This window comes from Musca domestica, unplaced genomic scaffold, assembly GCF_030504385.1.
Source record: "Musca domestica strain aabys unplaced genomic scaffold, Musca_domestica.polishedcontigs.V.1.1 19, whole genome shotgun sequence".
Taxonomy (NCBI): domain Eukaryota; kingdom Metazoa; phylum Arthropoda; class Insecta; order Diptera; family Muscidae; genus Musca; species Musca domestica.
The window spans coordinates 9,955,142-9,972,406 of record NW_026712245.1 but is presented as its reverse complement, the minus strand read 5'-3'; the positions used below and the strand labels follow the sequence as shown (position 1 = coordinate 9,972,406).

Below are 17,265 nucleotides of genomic sequence, written 5' to 3'. Positions count from 1 at the left end.
AGTCGAAGAATAAAGGGAGAATTTTGAGGAGAGTTGAAGGGAGTCTCTCGAGGTGGGTTGAAGGGAGTCTTGAGAGGCTAGTTAAGGAAGTCTTTTGCGGCGAGTTCAAGGCAGTTTTTAGAGGCGAGTTAAAGGCATTCTTCTTAGTCGAGTTGAAGGCAGTCTTTTTAGGCGAGTTGAAGGCAGACTTGCGAGGCTTTTTGAAGGCAGTCTTTCGAGGCGGGTTGAAAGAAGAGTTTCAATTTTAAGAATGTCTTACAAGGCGAGTCTTCTTCAGTCTCTATTCTATTATTGAGGAATGGAATTTAGTTTGTATTCAGAATCTTAAGACGATTCTCTGAGAAGATTCTGTTTAGCCCAACAAAATATTTGACATTGAATTCCTTTCAATTTTCAATTGAACTTTAAATTAAGAACTAAAATCGAATGCAGAGGTATTCATTTTCCTCTAATTCTCATATGACCCTCGTTTCCATTTATAAACAAGAGATTAGCTTATAATTGACACTCTGCACTCTTAGACCTTTTGCTGATGATGCAAAAGCGTTTCAATGAAATAAATTAATTTGTTGTTGTTTTTGTTGTACGGTCGTACAAGTTTGTATTTTCATCAGTTTATAAATGTTGACCACTATTTTGAAACTTTCAATTTTTCACTTTTATATTTGAGTGATTTGTTTAGATTTGAATAGTTCAGCATGGATTCAGAAAGGACTCATTTATCTGCCTTTGGTTTTCTGAGCATGGAAGTGGTCTATCAGTGTAAGCTATTCCGTTTTGCTACTGAATTTTCTTGACAGATTAATGGTCCCGATATGGTATTAATAATTGTGGGATAATGTTTTTAGTATAAATTGAGAGTAAATATTTCCCTCTACTTCTCCATATTAGTCCTTGAGGTTAAATATTTTGAATAGTCAACAAATATTCTTTATTTTCTGGTTTTGCAAACCAATTAAATTTAAGCCACAAAAATTACTTAATTTGAATCAATATTTTCCTTATTTTTCGACAATGATTTTCATTTTCAAATATATTTATCTGCATCGAAAATCTTCTACTTCCTTAATAACCAGATATTTTTTTTATTTTTTCATTTTTTTTTTCGAACATAACGAAGCCTTTATTTAATTACCAGAAATGTTTCTTAATTAAATATTATCTGTTGACGAATCTTTAGGGAATTTCGCAACCGTTTCCTTATTTCATTTTGAAACAAGCCTGTCTCTGACTTACACACTCGGCCTGATAGCAACCCATGATGACAGCTGTTATTTTTAAATAATTTGTCAGTTTGTCATTAATTTATAGCAGTTCTAGGCGGATTTGTTTTGTTTGGACAAGATCTGAATATTATGATTTAAAAAAAAATTCCATAAATTTTGAATATTTGGGAACATTGGGGATATTATAGAATTCTCAATATGAGTCCAGGATTTCAATTTATATTTTTGATTTCACAAACAAACATTGAACAATTGTTGTTTCACTCTCTCTCTCTCTCTTTTCTCTTTCAGCACACACGCTTGACTTTTATAATTTAATTAAAAAAAATAAAGTGACATGCGTTTTTATTAACGGCCTGGAAGTTTACTTTTTAATTGAAACAATTTAATGCAGCATTTAGTTTGAGTCAAGCGTGCCACACTTGTTGTAGTTGTCTGTTCGTGGCGACAGCAGGGACAGACACTAATTTTGTGCTATTGGAAGGATTTTTGAATTTTGTACGATGTCATGACCAATCGAATTGGAATCGTATTCCGATTTGAAGAAAATCTTATAGGGTCTCAACTTCAGGTTGTATGGAAGAAGGAGAAGAATATAAATTATAAAATGGGTTTTTTCGCTCGGCATTGAGAAAAACAACAAAAGGTGAGAATACATAAAATGTTTTTTTTTTTTTTTTGACTGGCTTAGGTCATTGGCTGGCTTCTTCGGAAAAAAACAAAGGAGCATACGGCCAAAATCGAACTAAATCAACCTAAAACTCCGTTATTCCTCTACGAAGAAGCCAGGCGATGATTTAAGCCAGTCAAAAAAGCTTTTTATGTACTCTCATCTTAAGACCTGCCACACATACAGCAATACTTCAGGTTGAATAGAAGAGGGGGGAGAATGTCAATTTTAAAATGGATTTCTACGCTCTGAATTCAGAAAAATTGCTAAGACCTACCACCCATATAACAATACCAAAGATTGACATAAACAACCAAGCAAAAACAAGAAAAAAGCAGCTAAGTTCAGCCGGGTCGAACTCCACCACTTTTAAGAATCTTGAAAAATTAAAAAAAAAACGTCGAAAAAATACCGCTTAAATGAAAACCATTAGATGGGAGCTATATGAAGACGAGGTCCTGCATAAGTAATTATTTGTATTAGGCTGTAGTACCGATTCCGAACTTTAAATACAAAATTTGAAACAAATCGTTTGAATAATGTCGCTAATATCAACAAAACACCGAATAAGGGAAGTACCGTTATATGTGGGCTATATATCATAGGCTGTAGTATCCATTACGAGATTTAAATACGAAATTTGAAACAATTCCGGTCAAATATGTCGCGAAAATCAACAAAATACCGAATATCGGGAGTACCGTTATATGGGAGCTATACGATATCATAAACCTATATAGTACCCACAAAGAACTCCTTGTGCGAATTTTCAGATCATTCCATTGAAAAATGTGGCTACAATCATCAAAATACCGAATATTGAGAGGTACCGATATACAGGGTGAGATAAAAAAACTGCAACAAAGTCAAACACCATAATTTTTACATTTTTTTTTTTTAAATTTTATTGAATTAAAGCAAAAGATGTCGAAATAGCATCAAATTTTAGAATTAGTTAAGATTTGTTCGAATTGGTCACCTTTGGCACGAATTATGTGTTTCCAACGGCCAATGAAACCGTCACACGTGCCCGAGTGTTGCTCTGCGGTATTTTGGCGGTATTCCCGGCGAAACGCTTGCTTGAGGTGATCGACACTTTGGTATTTTTTAGTGCCAACCTTGCTTTTCAAAATACTCCAGACATAATAGTCCAACGGATCGGTATCCGGAACCACATTTTGTAGCAATTCTTGGGTGGCGCGTGTCGAGTGCGATGGTGCTGAGCCCTGTTGGAATGTTCAAGGTCTGCGGCCAAAATGTTTGCGTACCCAAGGCTTTAATACACCCACCATAATATTTTCGCGATAATATTCGGCATTTCGAAGGTGCACATTTTTAGCTGACCTCTTTGGCGATCATTTTGTTTGTAAACAGCTGGACAACGAATGTTTTCTCATCGGAGACGGAGAAAACCAAATTCGGCAGTTCACCACTTTCGGCCAAGCGAAGCAACTTTTTAGCTCTTTTGAGTCTATTTTCTTTCCGTTGGGGTGCGGTGTAAGTTCTTGCACTTTTTGGAATTTCAATGGCTTTACCACTGCGTCACTGCGACGCGAATCATTTCTGCTGATCGAATCATCGAATCATTTCTGCTGATGTTGCTGTTTTCTTCCGTCCACTTCCTTGACGTCGGGCTACGCTACCAGTATCAAGGTAAAGAGCGATTGTACGAGTCACAAAAAATTTATTCACATTTAAATGCTGGAGTGCTCTTTCGATAGCCACTTGCGGTTTTCCAGTCAAATATAAAGAAATCACTCTATCACGCTTAAATTCCATCACGAATAACTTTTTTTCTGGAAAATTCTCACCAAAATGCTTTTGTACACTTTTAAACAATAAAATGAGCTGTCACTGGAATAATTTTAACAGCTGTCGAAAGAGTGGCTTAGAAATAACAGCAGAAGTTGGTTGCAGACAATAGACAATTTTCTGTCATAGGTTGAGGTACCATTATATGGAAGATATACGATATTGCGGACCTATATAACTAATTCTCTTACAGGCGGTAAAGTGCCCACAAAGAACAATTTCAGACAATTCCATTTAAAAATATGGCTAAAATCATTAAAATACCGAATATCGGGTGTATCTGATATAGGGGGGCTATACGATATGGTGGAAAGATATAGCCCATTTTCGAACGTGACATGCCTGCACACGAAAGTCTGATCTATGCAAAATTTTAGCTTCTTGTCTTAATTCGTTTGACTCTAGCGCGATTACAATTTTACGCTGATCAAGAATATATATATACTTTTTTAGGTCTAAAATTATTATTTCGATGAGTTACAAACGGAACGACGAACTCAATATACCCTCCATACTACGTAAGGTGAAGGGTATAAAATGATACCCTCAACCATTAGAGAATGACTTAATATACGAATACGTATAATTATATAATTCTACTGAAAACACTTGAATCCCCTCTCCCATGATAATCTATTTTAGAGCAAATTTCTTCGTTGCAGAAAGATTTCAATATCTAAAGTACTAAAAATAAAAAATAAATGCATTCTATATTTACTTTACAAAAATATATAATTAATTATAAATATATTTTCTATTTATGTCTAATTGATTAAACAAAAATCTATATTCATTCAAAAATACATCAACTCAAACACACAAATATAAACGTGCATATATATACACATACGAGTACATACTTCCATGTGTATGTAAGCATGTCGGTCGGTGTTCACATATTTACATTATTAATAATTGAAAAACATAATTTGATATTTGGCACGCTTCGAAGATAGATTTAATTACTAAATTAAGTCAATATTACAACAAAAGTAAAATTCAATTTTAACAACTTTTATTGTCGAACTGTTCGCAAAGCTTGTGGTGGGGGAGGGGCTACTAACATTGAAGGGCAGACAAAACCAATTTGTAGTAATTTACATAAAATAATAATAATTAATAATTCACATAAACATTTCTATGGAAAATATATGAGACTAGCAAGTACTTGCTACTTCGTCAGCGAAAAGTCCATCTTAAAATTATAGATCAGTTCCAACAGTTTATGGAAGGCCTCTTTAGGTACATAAAATGCACAATTTGCTCAGTTTGACAAAATGTTATAATTAAATCTTCATATATCGTACAAAATTTTAAGACTTTCAAGGTTTTATAGATTATTTAAGGGTTTCCTTTCTTGCTAAGAATAATTGGAAAATCTTTACCTTCTACAACAACACCAATTTTTAAACGTCTCTATATGTTTACCATAGAATCCAACAATGACCTCGATACAAATTTCAGAATTTCAGCTTTGTCCCCTCACCCAATACCCAATTTAGTACCACCTAGTTCTTCTCGAACAATTATAGCACACATTTCAATAACCACCTCCATCCATATCTTAACCACAGACACCTAATACCTAATTTAGTATCAAATAGTACTTTTCGTACAACTATATAGTACATATTTCAAACCACCTACATATCTCAATTCCAGATACCAAAAGAGACTTCAATATCAAATTTCAAACTTCAACCAATACAAAATTTAGTACCCTTTAGTACTTTTCATGCAAAATAGGACGCATTTTCAAACCACAGCCAAATCTCAAATACAGATATCATCACATATCAAATTTTTGAATTTTGAAAACCTATACCAAAAATAGTACCATTCAGTACTTTTCGAACAATTATATTATGCATTTGCGAAACCACATTCATAAGTCTACGCTACACATGAACAGCGACCTAATAACAAATTTCAGATTTTAAGCACTACCTGCTTACACAAAACCCAATTGTACCAAATATGGTACTATTTATTACTTTTCGTGCACTTGTAGTACTCATTTCCAAAACCATCTCTTTATGACATATCTACCAAAAGGCCCATCTTTATCCCTTAACCCTAAACGATCTATACCATCCGTTAACCCTAACCGATCTCTACCACCTTTATAACAGCTCTGCGTTGATGGAAATATTGAGATGTAGCAAGTCTGAATAGAGGTCAATTTTGCGTTTTATGAGCTTCATGGATATCCAAAATTTCGACCCTTTGTGAGGGAGGTACCAGAGGGAGGGTACCGATATACCCACATCTTCACAGCGGATCTTGAGTTAGTAGTAATACTGGGATTTGTGAAATATGAGGAGAAGTGGGTGCTTATTTCGGATTGTATAATCCTTTTGGATATTCGAAACGTTAACCCTTTGTGGAGGAGGTACCAGAAGAAATGGACCGATATCTACCATCACTATAACAGATCTTGTGTTGATAGAAGTATTGAGATGTACCAAGTCTGAATGGAACCGGATGTTAATTTGGCATTTTATGAGCTTCTCGAATATTTAAAATTTTGACTCTTTGTGGTGGAGGTACCAGAAGGAGTGAACCGATATATTCCATCGTCACACCAGACCTTGGGTTAATAAAAATATGGTGATGTGTGTAATTTGAAGACAATCGGACACTTTAATCGCATTTTATAAGAGTTATAATTATTCAACATTTTGAAACTTTGGGGGATAGGTACTTTATGGAGTGATGGAAAAATTAGGATTTGCAAAGCTGGAGCAAAATCGAATCATTCTTTCTGTGCAATAAAATAATTTTTTGACAATGTTGATCTTTTGTAGGGAAGGTACCAGATGGATTTGACCGATATTGTACATTTTCGCACCTGACCTAGCACTGATGGAAATATTAGAATTTGCAAAGGTGAAACAAAATGGGATTATCCTTTCTTTTTCTGTGCAATAAAATATTGTCTTTGAAAATGTCAATATTGTGGGGGGAGGTACCAGAAGGAGTGGACCGATATTGTCCATCTCCGAACTTGATCTAAGTTTGATAATAATATTACGATGTGCCAAGTTTGAACCAAATCAAATACTCCCTTCGAGAGTAATCGTTAGCACCTAGTCGCTAGATCGACACCAAATGTCCTAAAACGGATTTGCTCCAAAGAGACCTAGGGGTAAAATCGTTATTTCGACGAGGCACGTTTTGACCGTATCAAATGATATATACCCTCTTTAGATACGTAATGTAATTTTATGGTAGATTTATAGATTTTCTAGCAGAAGATCTGTAGATCTCCCTTTAGACCTGTAGGTCTTCCTATGTCTCATAAGATTTTTCTCGTAGAAAATCTTCTTGTAGAAGATTTGTAGATCAGCTCGAAGACCCGTGTATCTTGTCATAAATATACAGAAGATCTATACAATTTATAAAAGTATATCTGTAGATCTTCTCATAGAAGATGTGTAGATCCTCTTATAGATTATCGATGATATACATATCTTCTTATTCACATTGGTATACAAAGATCTTCACGTAGAAAATGTGTAGATCTTATTTCTGGTTTATAGATCTTTTCATAGATGTACAGAAGATGTGTAGATCTGATGGTAGAATATGTGCAAATCCTCTCGTAAAAAATCTGTAGATCTTATGGTAGAAGATATGAGGATAATTTTTTAAAAGATCTGCTTATAGATAGAACGGAAGAGTTTTAGATCTTCTCCTAGGAAATCAGTAGACCTTTTAGTACATACACATAAGATCTGTAAATGTCATGGTAGAAAAACTACAGATCTCTTTGAAGCTGATCGTATTGATATATCTGTAGATCTTCGCATTAGATTGCATCTGTAGATCCTCTGCTGGACTATCTGTAGATCTTCTCAACAATATATCCAAATTTCTTGAATCTTTTCTTAGAAGATAGGCAGATCTCCATGTAGATGATCTATAGATCTGCCGATAGTCTCGTAGACAATCTATGGATATTATCTCAAAAAATTTGTTGATCTTTTAACATGCTATTTATGGATCTTCTCATATAAGACATGGATGGTCTATTTGTTATTTCTATATGGGATGTAGTTGGTTTATTATAATTTTTTTGTGGAATACCTGTATTAAAGATCTGCACAATAATGAGAAGAAAATGTCAGATCATCCTAGCTAAGTGTTCTTGTGCAAAACTGCAACACATTTCAAAATTTTTAAAGATTTTAGATAATTATCGACCCACCCTAATATACATTAATAAAATAAAGAATGAACACCCTAATAAACAATTTCACATTATTATTGTTATTAAATACCTATTTACACTACACATAAATAAATATGTTTATGTGTTTTGGTTTAGCATGTTTGGCTTATGTGTGCCTACATAAATACTCACACACACATACACCCGTTACACACACACATATGTGATGACCATTTCGATATTAGTCGTTTAACTAAATTAATTAATATTAATTAAGTTGTAATTGCACAAGTGCAGGTGTTTGTAATGTAAAATTCAAAACATTCTTCGACACTGCAGGGCCCATATTCCTTCCCAGTCTCCGCCCTGGACCGCTTAGTCGGCATTCCAATGGCAATGGTGTTAATTATGTTAATGCCGATTGCAAACTGCATAATTGCATTGGCAATTAGAACCAAAGAATTCCATCAGCAGTGAAAAGCTAGGAAGCCCTTGTTGGAATTATGATAAGCAGGGAAATATGTGCGAAAAATAATGTGAATTAGTTATGAATTTTTGAGAAGATGTGAGTGGGTGGGTGAGTGTGTGTGTGTGTGTGTTTGTGTGTGAGTGCTGCTGCATGTGTGGTTTGTCCAAAGTGTTGTGAGGATAATGGTTATTAGGTACACTACTTCGATGTGATTGTATGTGGTTAAATGTAATATAATCTTCGAGGAAATTACGGAGAAAATTTAAATTTATTTTTAAGACATAAATTTTGGGGCTACTTCGACTTCAATACAAACAAATTTTAACAAGTAAAAAGCTGTAAGTTCGACTGGACCGAACTTTGAATATCCTCCACCATTTGGAACGGCTTTGGCAATTCCCAAGAACAATAAAATCTATTAAAAATTTGTTAAAACCTTAAAAATACCGAATGTAGCTATTATATTAGGGTCTATACGACGACATAGACCTGCATAGGTTGCTTTTGTCATAAGCCATTACAATATTCAAATGCGAAATTAAAAAAACGGGAGGTACCGTTATATGGGCGCTATACGAAGACGTGGACCTGCACAGATAATTTTCTGTCTTAGGCTGTAGTATCCATTACGAACAACAAATGCCAAATTTGAAAGAATTCCGATGAATATTGTCGCTAAAAATCAAAATACCGAATATCTGAAGGTACCGTTATATGGCAGCTATACCAAAACGTGGACCTACATGGCCCATTTTCAATACCAAAAGTCCTGCAGACATAATATACATTTGAGTAAAATTTTATCAATCTACTTCAATTCGTTCGGAAGCTAGAATGATTTCCACAGACGGACAGAGGGATAGACGGACAGACGGACGAACATCGATAAATCGATATAGAATTTTATGCTGATCAAGAATATATATACTTTGTGGGGTCTAAAATGTATATTTCGAGGTGTTACAAACGGAATGACCAACATAATATACCCTCCATACTATGGTGGAGGGAATAAAAAGGTCAACTTATTAAAAGGATTTGTAATTTTTAATAAATTTTTAGTACATATTTTTTTGGATGAATTTTTGAATAATTTCTGGTACACTTTCTTTTCCGCAGCTCCCTTAAAGGTGCAGATTATCATCAGACATAATTACATTACCACACGCTTTTGAACTAAAATGCCACAGCTATTGATAACATTTTAAGGATGAATCTTTACAATAGCAGTAATAATTATTTAAAAAAGAGGCAAACAAATCATTAATTATTATTAATTAAAAATCATATTTCATTTCACTTTTAAATCGGTCACTTCATTAAAACGTAAAAAATTGCATTCGTTCGTTATCTACAAAATAATAAATTACGATTTATTTATATTTTTTATTCTTCTCACACACAACAACAATAACATCAATACTCCGAAACTGTACAAAAACAATTGCAACTGCAACGGCATTTTGAAATCTAAGTCAGGGTCATCGGTAATACACGTCGTTTAACTTAAAACTCTACAAAAGTGTAGTCTAGGAGGAGTATATCTTTGGTATCCGTCATAGTTGACTAATTGGCTGCCTGCTGCGCCATCTATATTTGATTTCTCGATTGGCGATTTCGACGATTCCTTCTTCTCTTGCTATTGCAAATCTTCTCACAATCCTCCAGCGAGGTAAACAACTTCTTATCGGGACTGCAGCCAACATAGCGACAATGTTGCGTCTCAGCATCATAATAAATACCCAGGGTAGATGTCAAGCATAGACCGGTAATGGTGGGCTGACGATCACAAATGTCAACGGCAGGACCTGATAAGGGAATCGAATTTAAATTGGTAAAAATTGAAAAAAAAAAAAAAAAAAAAAACGTAAAATCGAACATGTGAAAAATGCAATGAACGTTGAGTATTCGATACCGGAGTAGTCAAGGGACACATAAGACACACCATATGGAAGCATATAAATGTTAACTCTGCAGAACTACAAATATTGGCAATTTTTAACGGAATGAGGGCAGTGCAATAAATGAACGAAGTGGACAAAAAGAGATTTTTATAGACTGAGTATCACTTGTAGACTTGTAAAATCTTCTTCTTCTGCGGAATGATTATCATACAAACTGACCTTTAAACTGACGAGCTCAGTCAATAAAAATTCACTGAAATGAACTTGGAAACTATGTTCAGATAAAATAGATATCCGAGTGACACATCCAAATCGATGAGCTATTGAATTAATGAGAAAAATATATTATCACAAATTCGACTAAAAAAGAAACAAGAATGTAAATGTCCACTATAAATTCGGGAAGAAATATTATGTTTGGAAAGCTAACCCAGGAAATGAAAAGAATATAATATAAACTATTTCAATTGACATGTGAACTAGTTTAAAGCCTCGATCTATGGGATAAAATTACGAAAGGTACGTTAGAACGAAGTTATAAGTAGGCGGTCAATTCGGCTGGAAGGAACTTAAATAATTTCAAAAAAAAAAATCTGTGAACCAGTTAAATGGAAACTGTTATATGGGGACTATGCCAAGACAGGGACCTGCATAATTACAGACATAGGCTGTAGTACGGATTCCGAACTTCAAATACGAAATTTAAAGCGATTCGCTGTATGAAAACGGCGACGGAAATGGCCCATTTATGAACATAACTCGGACACCTTTCATATAACACTGAGTGAATAAATGAAAAATTACCACTACAAGTGAGCCAGTATGGTGAAAACATCAACTGGAAAATGAACATTGTTGGACTGAAAGAACAGAACAACGAATTGTCAAAAGACTGACCAATAACGAAAATGAACTCATGATGAAGAAAGAGTTTTCGGAAGCAAATCTTCGAATGGTTCGAATTTGAGAATACAAAAATCTGATTTTAGCGGCATCTCGAAAGGAGGAGAAGTTTTCCTCATAATATTTGGCGCCACTGAGTTTTGGTGTTATATTGGAAATTGTCTCCCCTCTAGGAAAGTAAATTTTAATTAATCCTCGAGCACATTGAAAAGGTAGCATCCCCGCATTTAATGGTGAAAAGAACTTCAAATCGCTGTTCGATTATTGATACAAATTTGACAGATATTATAATGATGGTCTGAAAATTTCATGATCTCACAGATGTAGATGCTTACTAACCTAAGATTCACGGTTGAACGTTCAATACCCATTTTAGATTAACTCCGAGATGCAAGCTACCCTCGAGACAAATCATATATTTTTTGCTACACTTGGGGGAAATGGCGCCCAACGTTAAGCAAGCGTGCACGCACAAGCAACATTAAACCGAAATATGTCTTTCTAAACGCTAAACACGATTCGTGTGGAATCAAAATTACTCATTACCACAAATTACTTATTATCCAACTGAATCTGGTAATTGGTGTACAAATTCTAAAATAAGATTGTGAACTTAGGCCATTTGCGAAAACTGTTGGCGCCCAACATATTCCAAATTCTTACAACTAGAAACAACCACACTTTAAGTGTTACGATATAACTGCCCAGGAGATAAACATGATAATATACGCAACTGTCTTATGTGGCTAGGCAGGGGCACTTAGCTGAGAACACATTTGCTGTAGCAGTCGTCCATAATCTGACCTTAAAAAACACAAGAGAGGCGTTTACAAAAGCAATAATCTCTTTTTCTTCCTTTGTTAATATTGATCTCAATGTCGGTTTCAAATTTAGATATTTTGCTCTTGAGATTAAAAAATGAACATCTCGTGTAGTCATATTCCATAGAAATGCTTATTTATGTTCGTGGATGCTCTTATGAACCAATAAAGGTGGATGACTTTTGGTTCCAAAGTGCTATTCAGATTATTTGGCTTTAAACCGCCAAAAATTGCTGTAATCGTAAACCGCCAAAAATTGCTACGTTCTTAGGTGTCTAATTGTTCAGTAAAAATTAATGGCGCCCAATCGACGGCATCACTAAGAGAGGATAATAGATATCTTGAGACATTACAATGTCGTTAGAGCCTAAGGCCAATCAACTGGCCAGAATTTAATCGAAGCCAATGGACCTAATTAATAGTTTTATTGCAGATGGATTTAATATAAAACTCCAAACTATTGAAAGACAGTAATAAAGGGTTTCTAAATAGGATAGGAGCAATCCTTTAAAAAAGCAAGTGAGAAAGCCGACCATGTGATACTGTAGAACACTAAAATTTACCGCAAATGTTCGTAACTTAATTCATTTTGAGTAAAATATATTAAGAGACTAAAAATAACTCAAAAAATTATTCCAATTATATAATAATATCAGATTATTAGGTGCTATAAATAATGTGTCTATTTCCAATTTAAAATCAGATATTATGATTATATTGTCCTCCTTGGAAATCAACCTCATAGATCTTAAACTTATATATTCTAAGAAGCTAGGATCTCTAAAAAGTCCACATTCAAAACTAATTTTTCCCAGTAGTGATATAAGTGACTCGATAGACATTTCACGTCTATGTCTGTTTGTGGTCCATTTCATTCTTGAAATAATGTCATATAGTCAAGGCTTGGTTTCTGACAGGATCCACGGGATCATCAACGATATCTTAGCAATTGCGCTATAAATATGTCGTCTGTCATTCTAATGGGAATACTTGAAAATGTAGTTTCCGGTATATAGTTTCCTATAACTCAGAACTCTCTCTATATACCTTAACGAAATCAACATCGATTTCAAAATCAGAATTGCCCTTTTTATACCCTACAACACTATGTGTTGGGGGTATTATAAGTTTGATTGGGCCAGAATTTATGTAACACCTCGAAATATTGGTTTCCCATATAGGAAAGTATATATGGATCTTCCTAGCTCGCCGAGCTGAGTCGATCTAGCTATGTATGTCCGTCCGTCCGTCTGTCCGTCTGTCCGTCTGTCCGTCTGTCCATGTTAATTTGTAATCACTCTACAGGTCGCAATTATGGCCCGATCTTCACGAAATTTAGAATGGAGGTGGGGTTAAGGTCAGAATAGAACCCTATTTCTTTTGAAGATGATCGCATAATATTTAGGGGTTAAAATGGACCAAAAACTGAAAAAATGTCGGATTTTGCACTAGCTATACAGGTCGCAATTATAGACCAATCGACGCGGAATTTCGCATGTAGCTAGAGTTTAGGGCGGGGAAGAAGCCTACCAATTTTGATCATCGGATAATATTTAGCGGGTAAAATATACCATATCTTTTTTGTTGAAAAAATTCAATATTGTTCATTAAACCGCGAATATTTTAAATCCCGGCGAAATCACAAAATCATGACAAGGTTACTTCTGAACTTTACATTGATGTTCACATACAACAAATCGGATATATAGCAAAATATGTGCGATATATGTGTCTATCAAAGAAGATATGCTTGAAAGATCTCATATATGTCGAGAACGGCTGAACTGATTTCGACAGTTCTCATTAATTCAGAATGGCCTCTTGGCAGGAAAGAAAAAACGTCTAAAAAAATCGCATAAAAATATCTCTCTCAAGATGAAAATATTGATTTTGTAAAATTTTCTCATATTTTTTCAATTTTTGTCATATTTTTGGCATATTTTCATTTTGAATTAAACATTTGGTAATATTTCTACAGCTAACAAAACTAAGTAGTTAGGATATCAAGATATGATATACAGATCGCATTTATGGCCCGATCCTTACGAAATTTTGCAAGGGTATAAAATGAGGGTCAGAATAGAAGCCTACTCTTTTTGGAGATGATCGCCATATATTTAGCGGTTGAAATGGACCAACAAAACTGCAAAATTGCCAGCAGGTCGTAATTATCGCCCGATCCTCATGCACATTTGAATGGGTGTTACCGGTCATTGCAAAAGCCAAGCAGTTTTGGATGGCCATCCAAAAATATTCATTGTGTGAAATAGTTTGCCAACTTTTGTAGACAAAATAAGAAAATGTCCATTCCAGTGACTTTTTGGAAAGACGCACTTCTGACTATTTCGTTAACGCCGATTTCGTTGAAGAATATAGCCAAATGTCTGTATCTCATATAGATGCGTTTCAGTCAAAAACCAATAATAAATGTTAATCTTTCTGAGAGATTATAGGTCTTTGGGAAATATTGGTTCCAGAGACCATTTAAGTGCAACATCTACCAATAAATTGGAAATGAGCAAATTAGTTTAAGTTGCTATTATTCGAAAATTAGAGAACGAAACCTGATGGTTTTCTTTTATTATTTGTCACAATATCTTGTGGAATTCTTTCGAGTATCTCGCCTATATAAACTGTATCGTTTATTATAGTGTTGTAGGGTATTCAACGGTCGGCCACGCTCGACTGTAGCCTTTGCTTACTTGTTATAAATTTTGAGATTTAGTCGGGTTGTGACTTTCAGCATCAAAACTATCGGTGGTTAAATGGACAATTTTAAAAATTTTCACAAAAAAGTTTTGGCATGTCCCCCACCAACGACTATCTAAAATACAGGGCATCCTCCGTGTCCTCAACTCTTACTCCATGTAGAATTCTGAGTCGATTGGTCAATAATTTTGATCTGTAGAGTGACTGAAAAATCATGAAAAATTCTGTTTTGATACATTTTATCGCCTAAATATTTTGAGAATATCTCCAAAACTATAGGCTTCTATTCTGACCCTAACTCCATGCAATAAAATTGGATCATAACTGCGACCTGTAGAGTGGTTAAAAATTAATGTGTGGCAGACGTATGAACGGACACACAAAATTAGATCGGCTCAGCTCGGCTAGATAGGAAGATCGATAAGATGATTACATAGAGGGTCAAGGATCAATTTTTAAAGGTGACTTTTTAGGTATCATTACCCTCACAACATAGTGTTTTAGGGTATAAATATAAATTTACACCAAGTTCACTACCCCCAGAATAACAAACACCATGATTTCAAGATTTTCCGATTTAGGAAAAAAATATTTTTCATTATAATTCCAACGTTTTTGCGTAAAGTCAAAACGAATTAACCAATGAAAGGTCAGATACGAAAAAATTGAAGGGAACGCGAAATTGCAAAGCAAAAAAAAATCACTAAAAATCAATGCTTGGAGATCACACTGGCATTTACTACGCTGCAAGGACTAAGACGGATACAAATAAATCACAAGAAAAATAGGACAGGACAATGCTTACAATGGCAAAGCTTTGATTCACGAAATCACAATTAAATAAACGGCGTGAATATGGCGCCCAACACACAGTAGCATATGCTCCATTTCAAACGTTCATTGCTTTAAAGATTCTAATAATTTAAAATAGGAAATTTTGAGAATACCAATTAAGAAAAGTATTTTACGGTAGGAGTTTTATAACAATCGAATAAACTGGATCAAGTATGGCAACAGAAAGTATTCCAGACTTCTCTTTAAACATTCATTGCATTTTCGTTTTGTTTTTTTTTTTTTTTTACTATTTGCAGTTATATAAATAAACACTTACGAGATCTGGCTTCACTAAATCCGATCACTGCTAACAGGAAGTAACACAGTGTCATAAAATTCATGGTGGCTATATTTTTTTTGGCTTGTTGTTAAGAATACTGATTTACGGAAGGAGGCAGGATTTTATTACACAGGACCACTGTTATCTTCTTCTTTTTTTTTTAATTCCACAATATTTCGTTGCTGTTGCCTCAGGTTTTATAATACAAAATAATGTCTGATTTTCGTATGAATCGAAAGTGAAAACGATTTCCCATTTGAATTTCACTTTTCCCGCTTGAAATGTTTTTTTTTTTTTCGATTTTTATTTTTGTTGCTGTTCTTTTGTTTTCTTCCTTTCAACTATTTGAACAATCTCACGAATGCAAGCGTAATGCCATGGATTTCAGAAAAACGTTAATACTTATTTTTTTTCCTTTAGGCTTTACGCTGCCGCTCAGCTGCTGGATGATCACCATCACCAATACCAGCAGACATTTGAAGAGAGCTTTTTCGATAACCGAACATACATATGTAGTTAAATACAAGCTTGGCCTGCCAGTGGCGAACGATAGACATTCTTTGTTAGATGTTTTCTTTGATCGCTGTGATCAGAGCGTAAACTCGTGCTTCAAAACAGAGATTTGTGGTTGTCTGTTTTTTTTTTCTTTTCTCGCTCATGCTTCTTCTTGTTCTTTGGAAGCGATAAGAAGAGATCAATGGTACTGACTTGGTGGACTGTCACACACACATGTATGTAATGCATGACCACACACTTTTTGAAGAACCCGTATGTTTTGTTGGTGTATGTAACTACATAACAATGTAAAAAAGAAATGAAACTTATTTTACGGAATGTTCTCTGGTCGTGTGATAGATAATGTCACATTAAATGGTCCATCACAGATCAAAGATCACATTTGTATTGGGGCGAACCTAATGTCGCCATACTATCTGCTATCAGAGAACAGAATTAAAAAAGCAAAACAAACAATAAAAGAGATTAAATAACTGATTATAAGCGCCTGGCAACCGGTTATAACCATGTTTTGATAATTACTAAAATTTTTAAATTTCGGTCAAGATCAGAACGAACTTGGGATCCATGTCCGACCATGCCCTTCATGTATTGTTATACGTGACAAAACATCAACGAAAAGCGTAGAAGCTGTGCCGAAAATTAAAGTTTCAGGGTACTAACTAATATTCATCAAGCCGAATTGCTTTAGTATTATTATTTACGGTCACAGGTTCAAGATCTCGCATTGGACAAATATGCTACTTGACAAAAATGAAGTTTGGGTGGTCAGTAACAGGTGGCAGTAGTGCGAAAAAAAACTCGAAATCCAGCCACGGTCTAAATTGTTTGCATTTATTTAAAGGGCTCTGACGGCACTTGAATTCAAGCTACACAGGGTGATATAAAACAACTGCAACAAAGTCAAACGCCATAATTTTTACATTTTTTTAAATTTTATTGAATGA

At 34.6% G+C, this 17,265-nt stretch overlaps 1 protein-coding gene across 1 annotated transcript; it reads right to left on the bottom strand.

The window, feature by feature from the left end:
- Positions 1-9,685: 9,685 nt before the first annotated feature.
- Positions 9,686-16,275, bottom strand: LOC101893980 (uncharacterized). Its single transcript, XM_005182632.4, has 2 exons — positions 15,800-16,275; positions 9,686-10,159 (listed from the first exon to the last, which is right to left on the bottom strand). The coding sequence occupies exons 1-2, from the start codon at positions 15,861-15,863 to the stop codon at positions 9,942-9,944; spliced, it is 282 nt and encodes a 93-aa protein (XP_005182689.1). The 5' UTR covers positions 15,864-16,275; the 3' UTR covers positions 9,686-9,941.
- Between the last annotated feature and the right edge of the window lie 990 nt (positions 16,276-17,265).

What these genes read in the sequence shown, in the direction of transcription:
- LOC101893980 (XM_005182632.4), bottom strand. Translation starts at nt 15,863, where the DNA reads ATGAATTTTATGACACTGTGTTACTTCCTGTTAGCAGTGATCGGATTT. An exon ending in ATTTAGTGAAGCCAGATCTC is followed by an intron (nt 10,160 to 15,799) that starts GTAAGTGTTTAT and finishes TTCCCTTATCAG; the next exon opens with GTCCTGCCGTTGACATTTGT.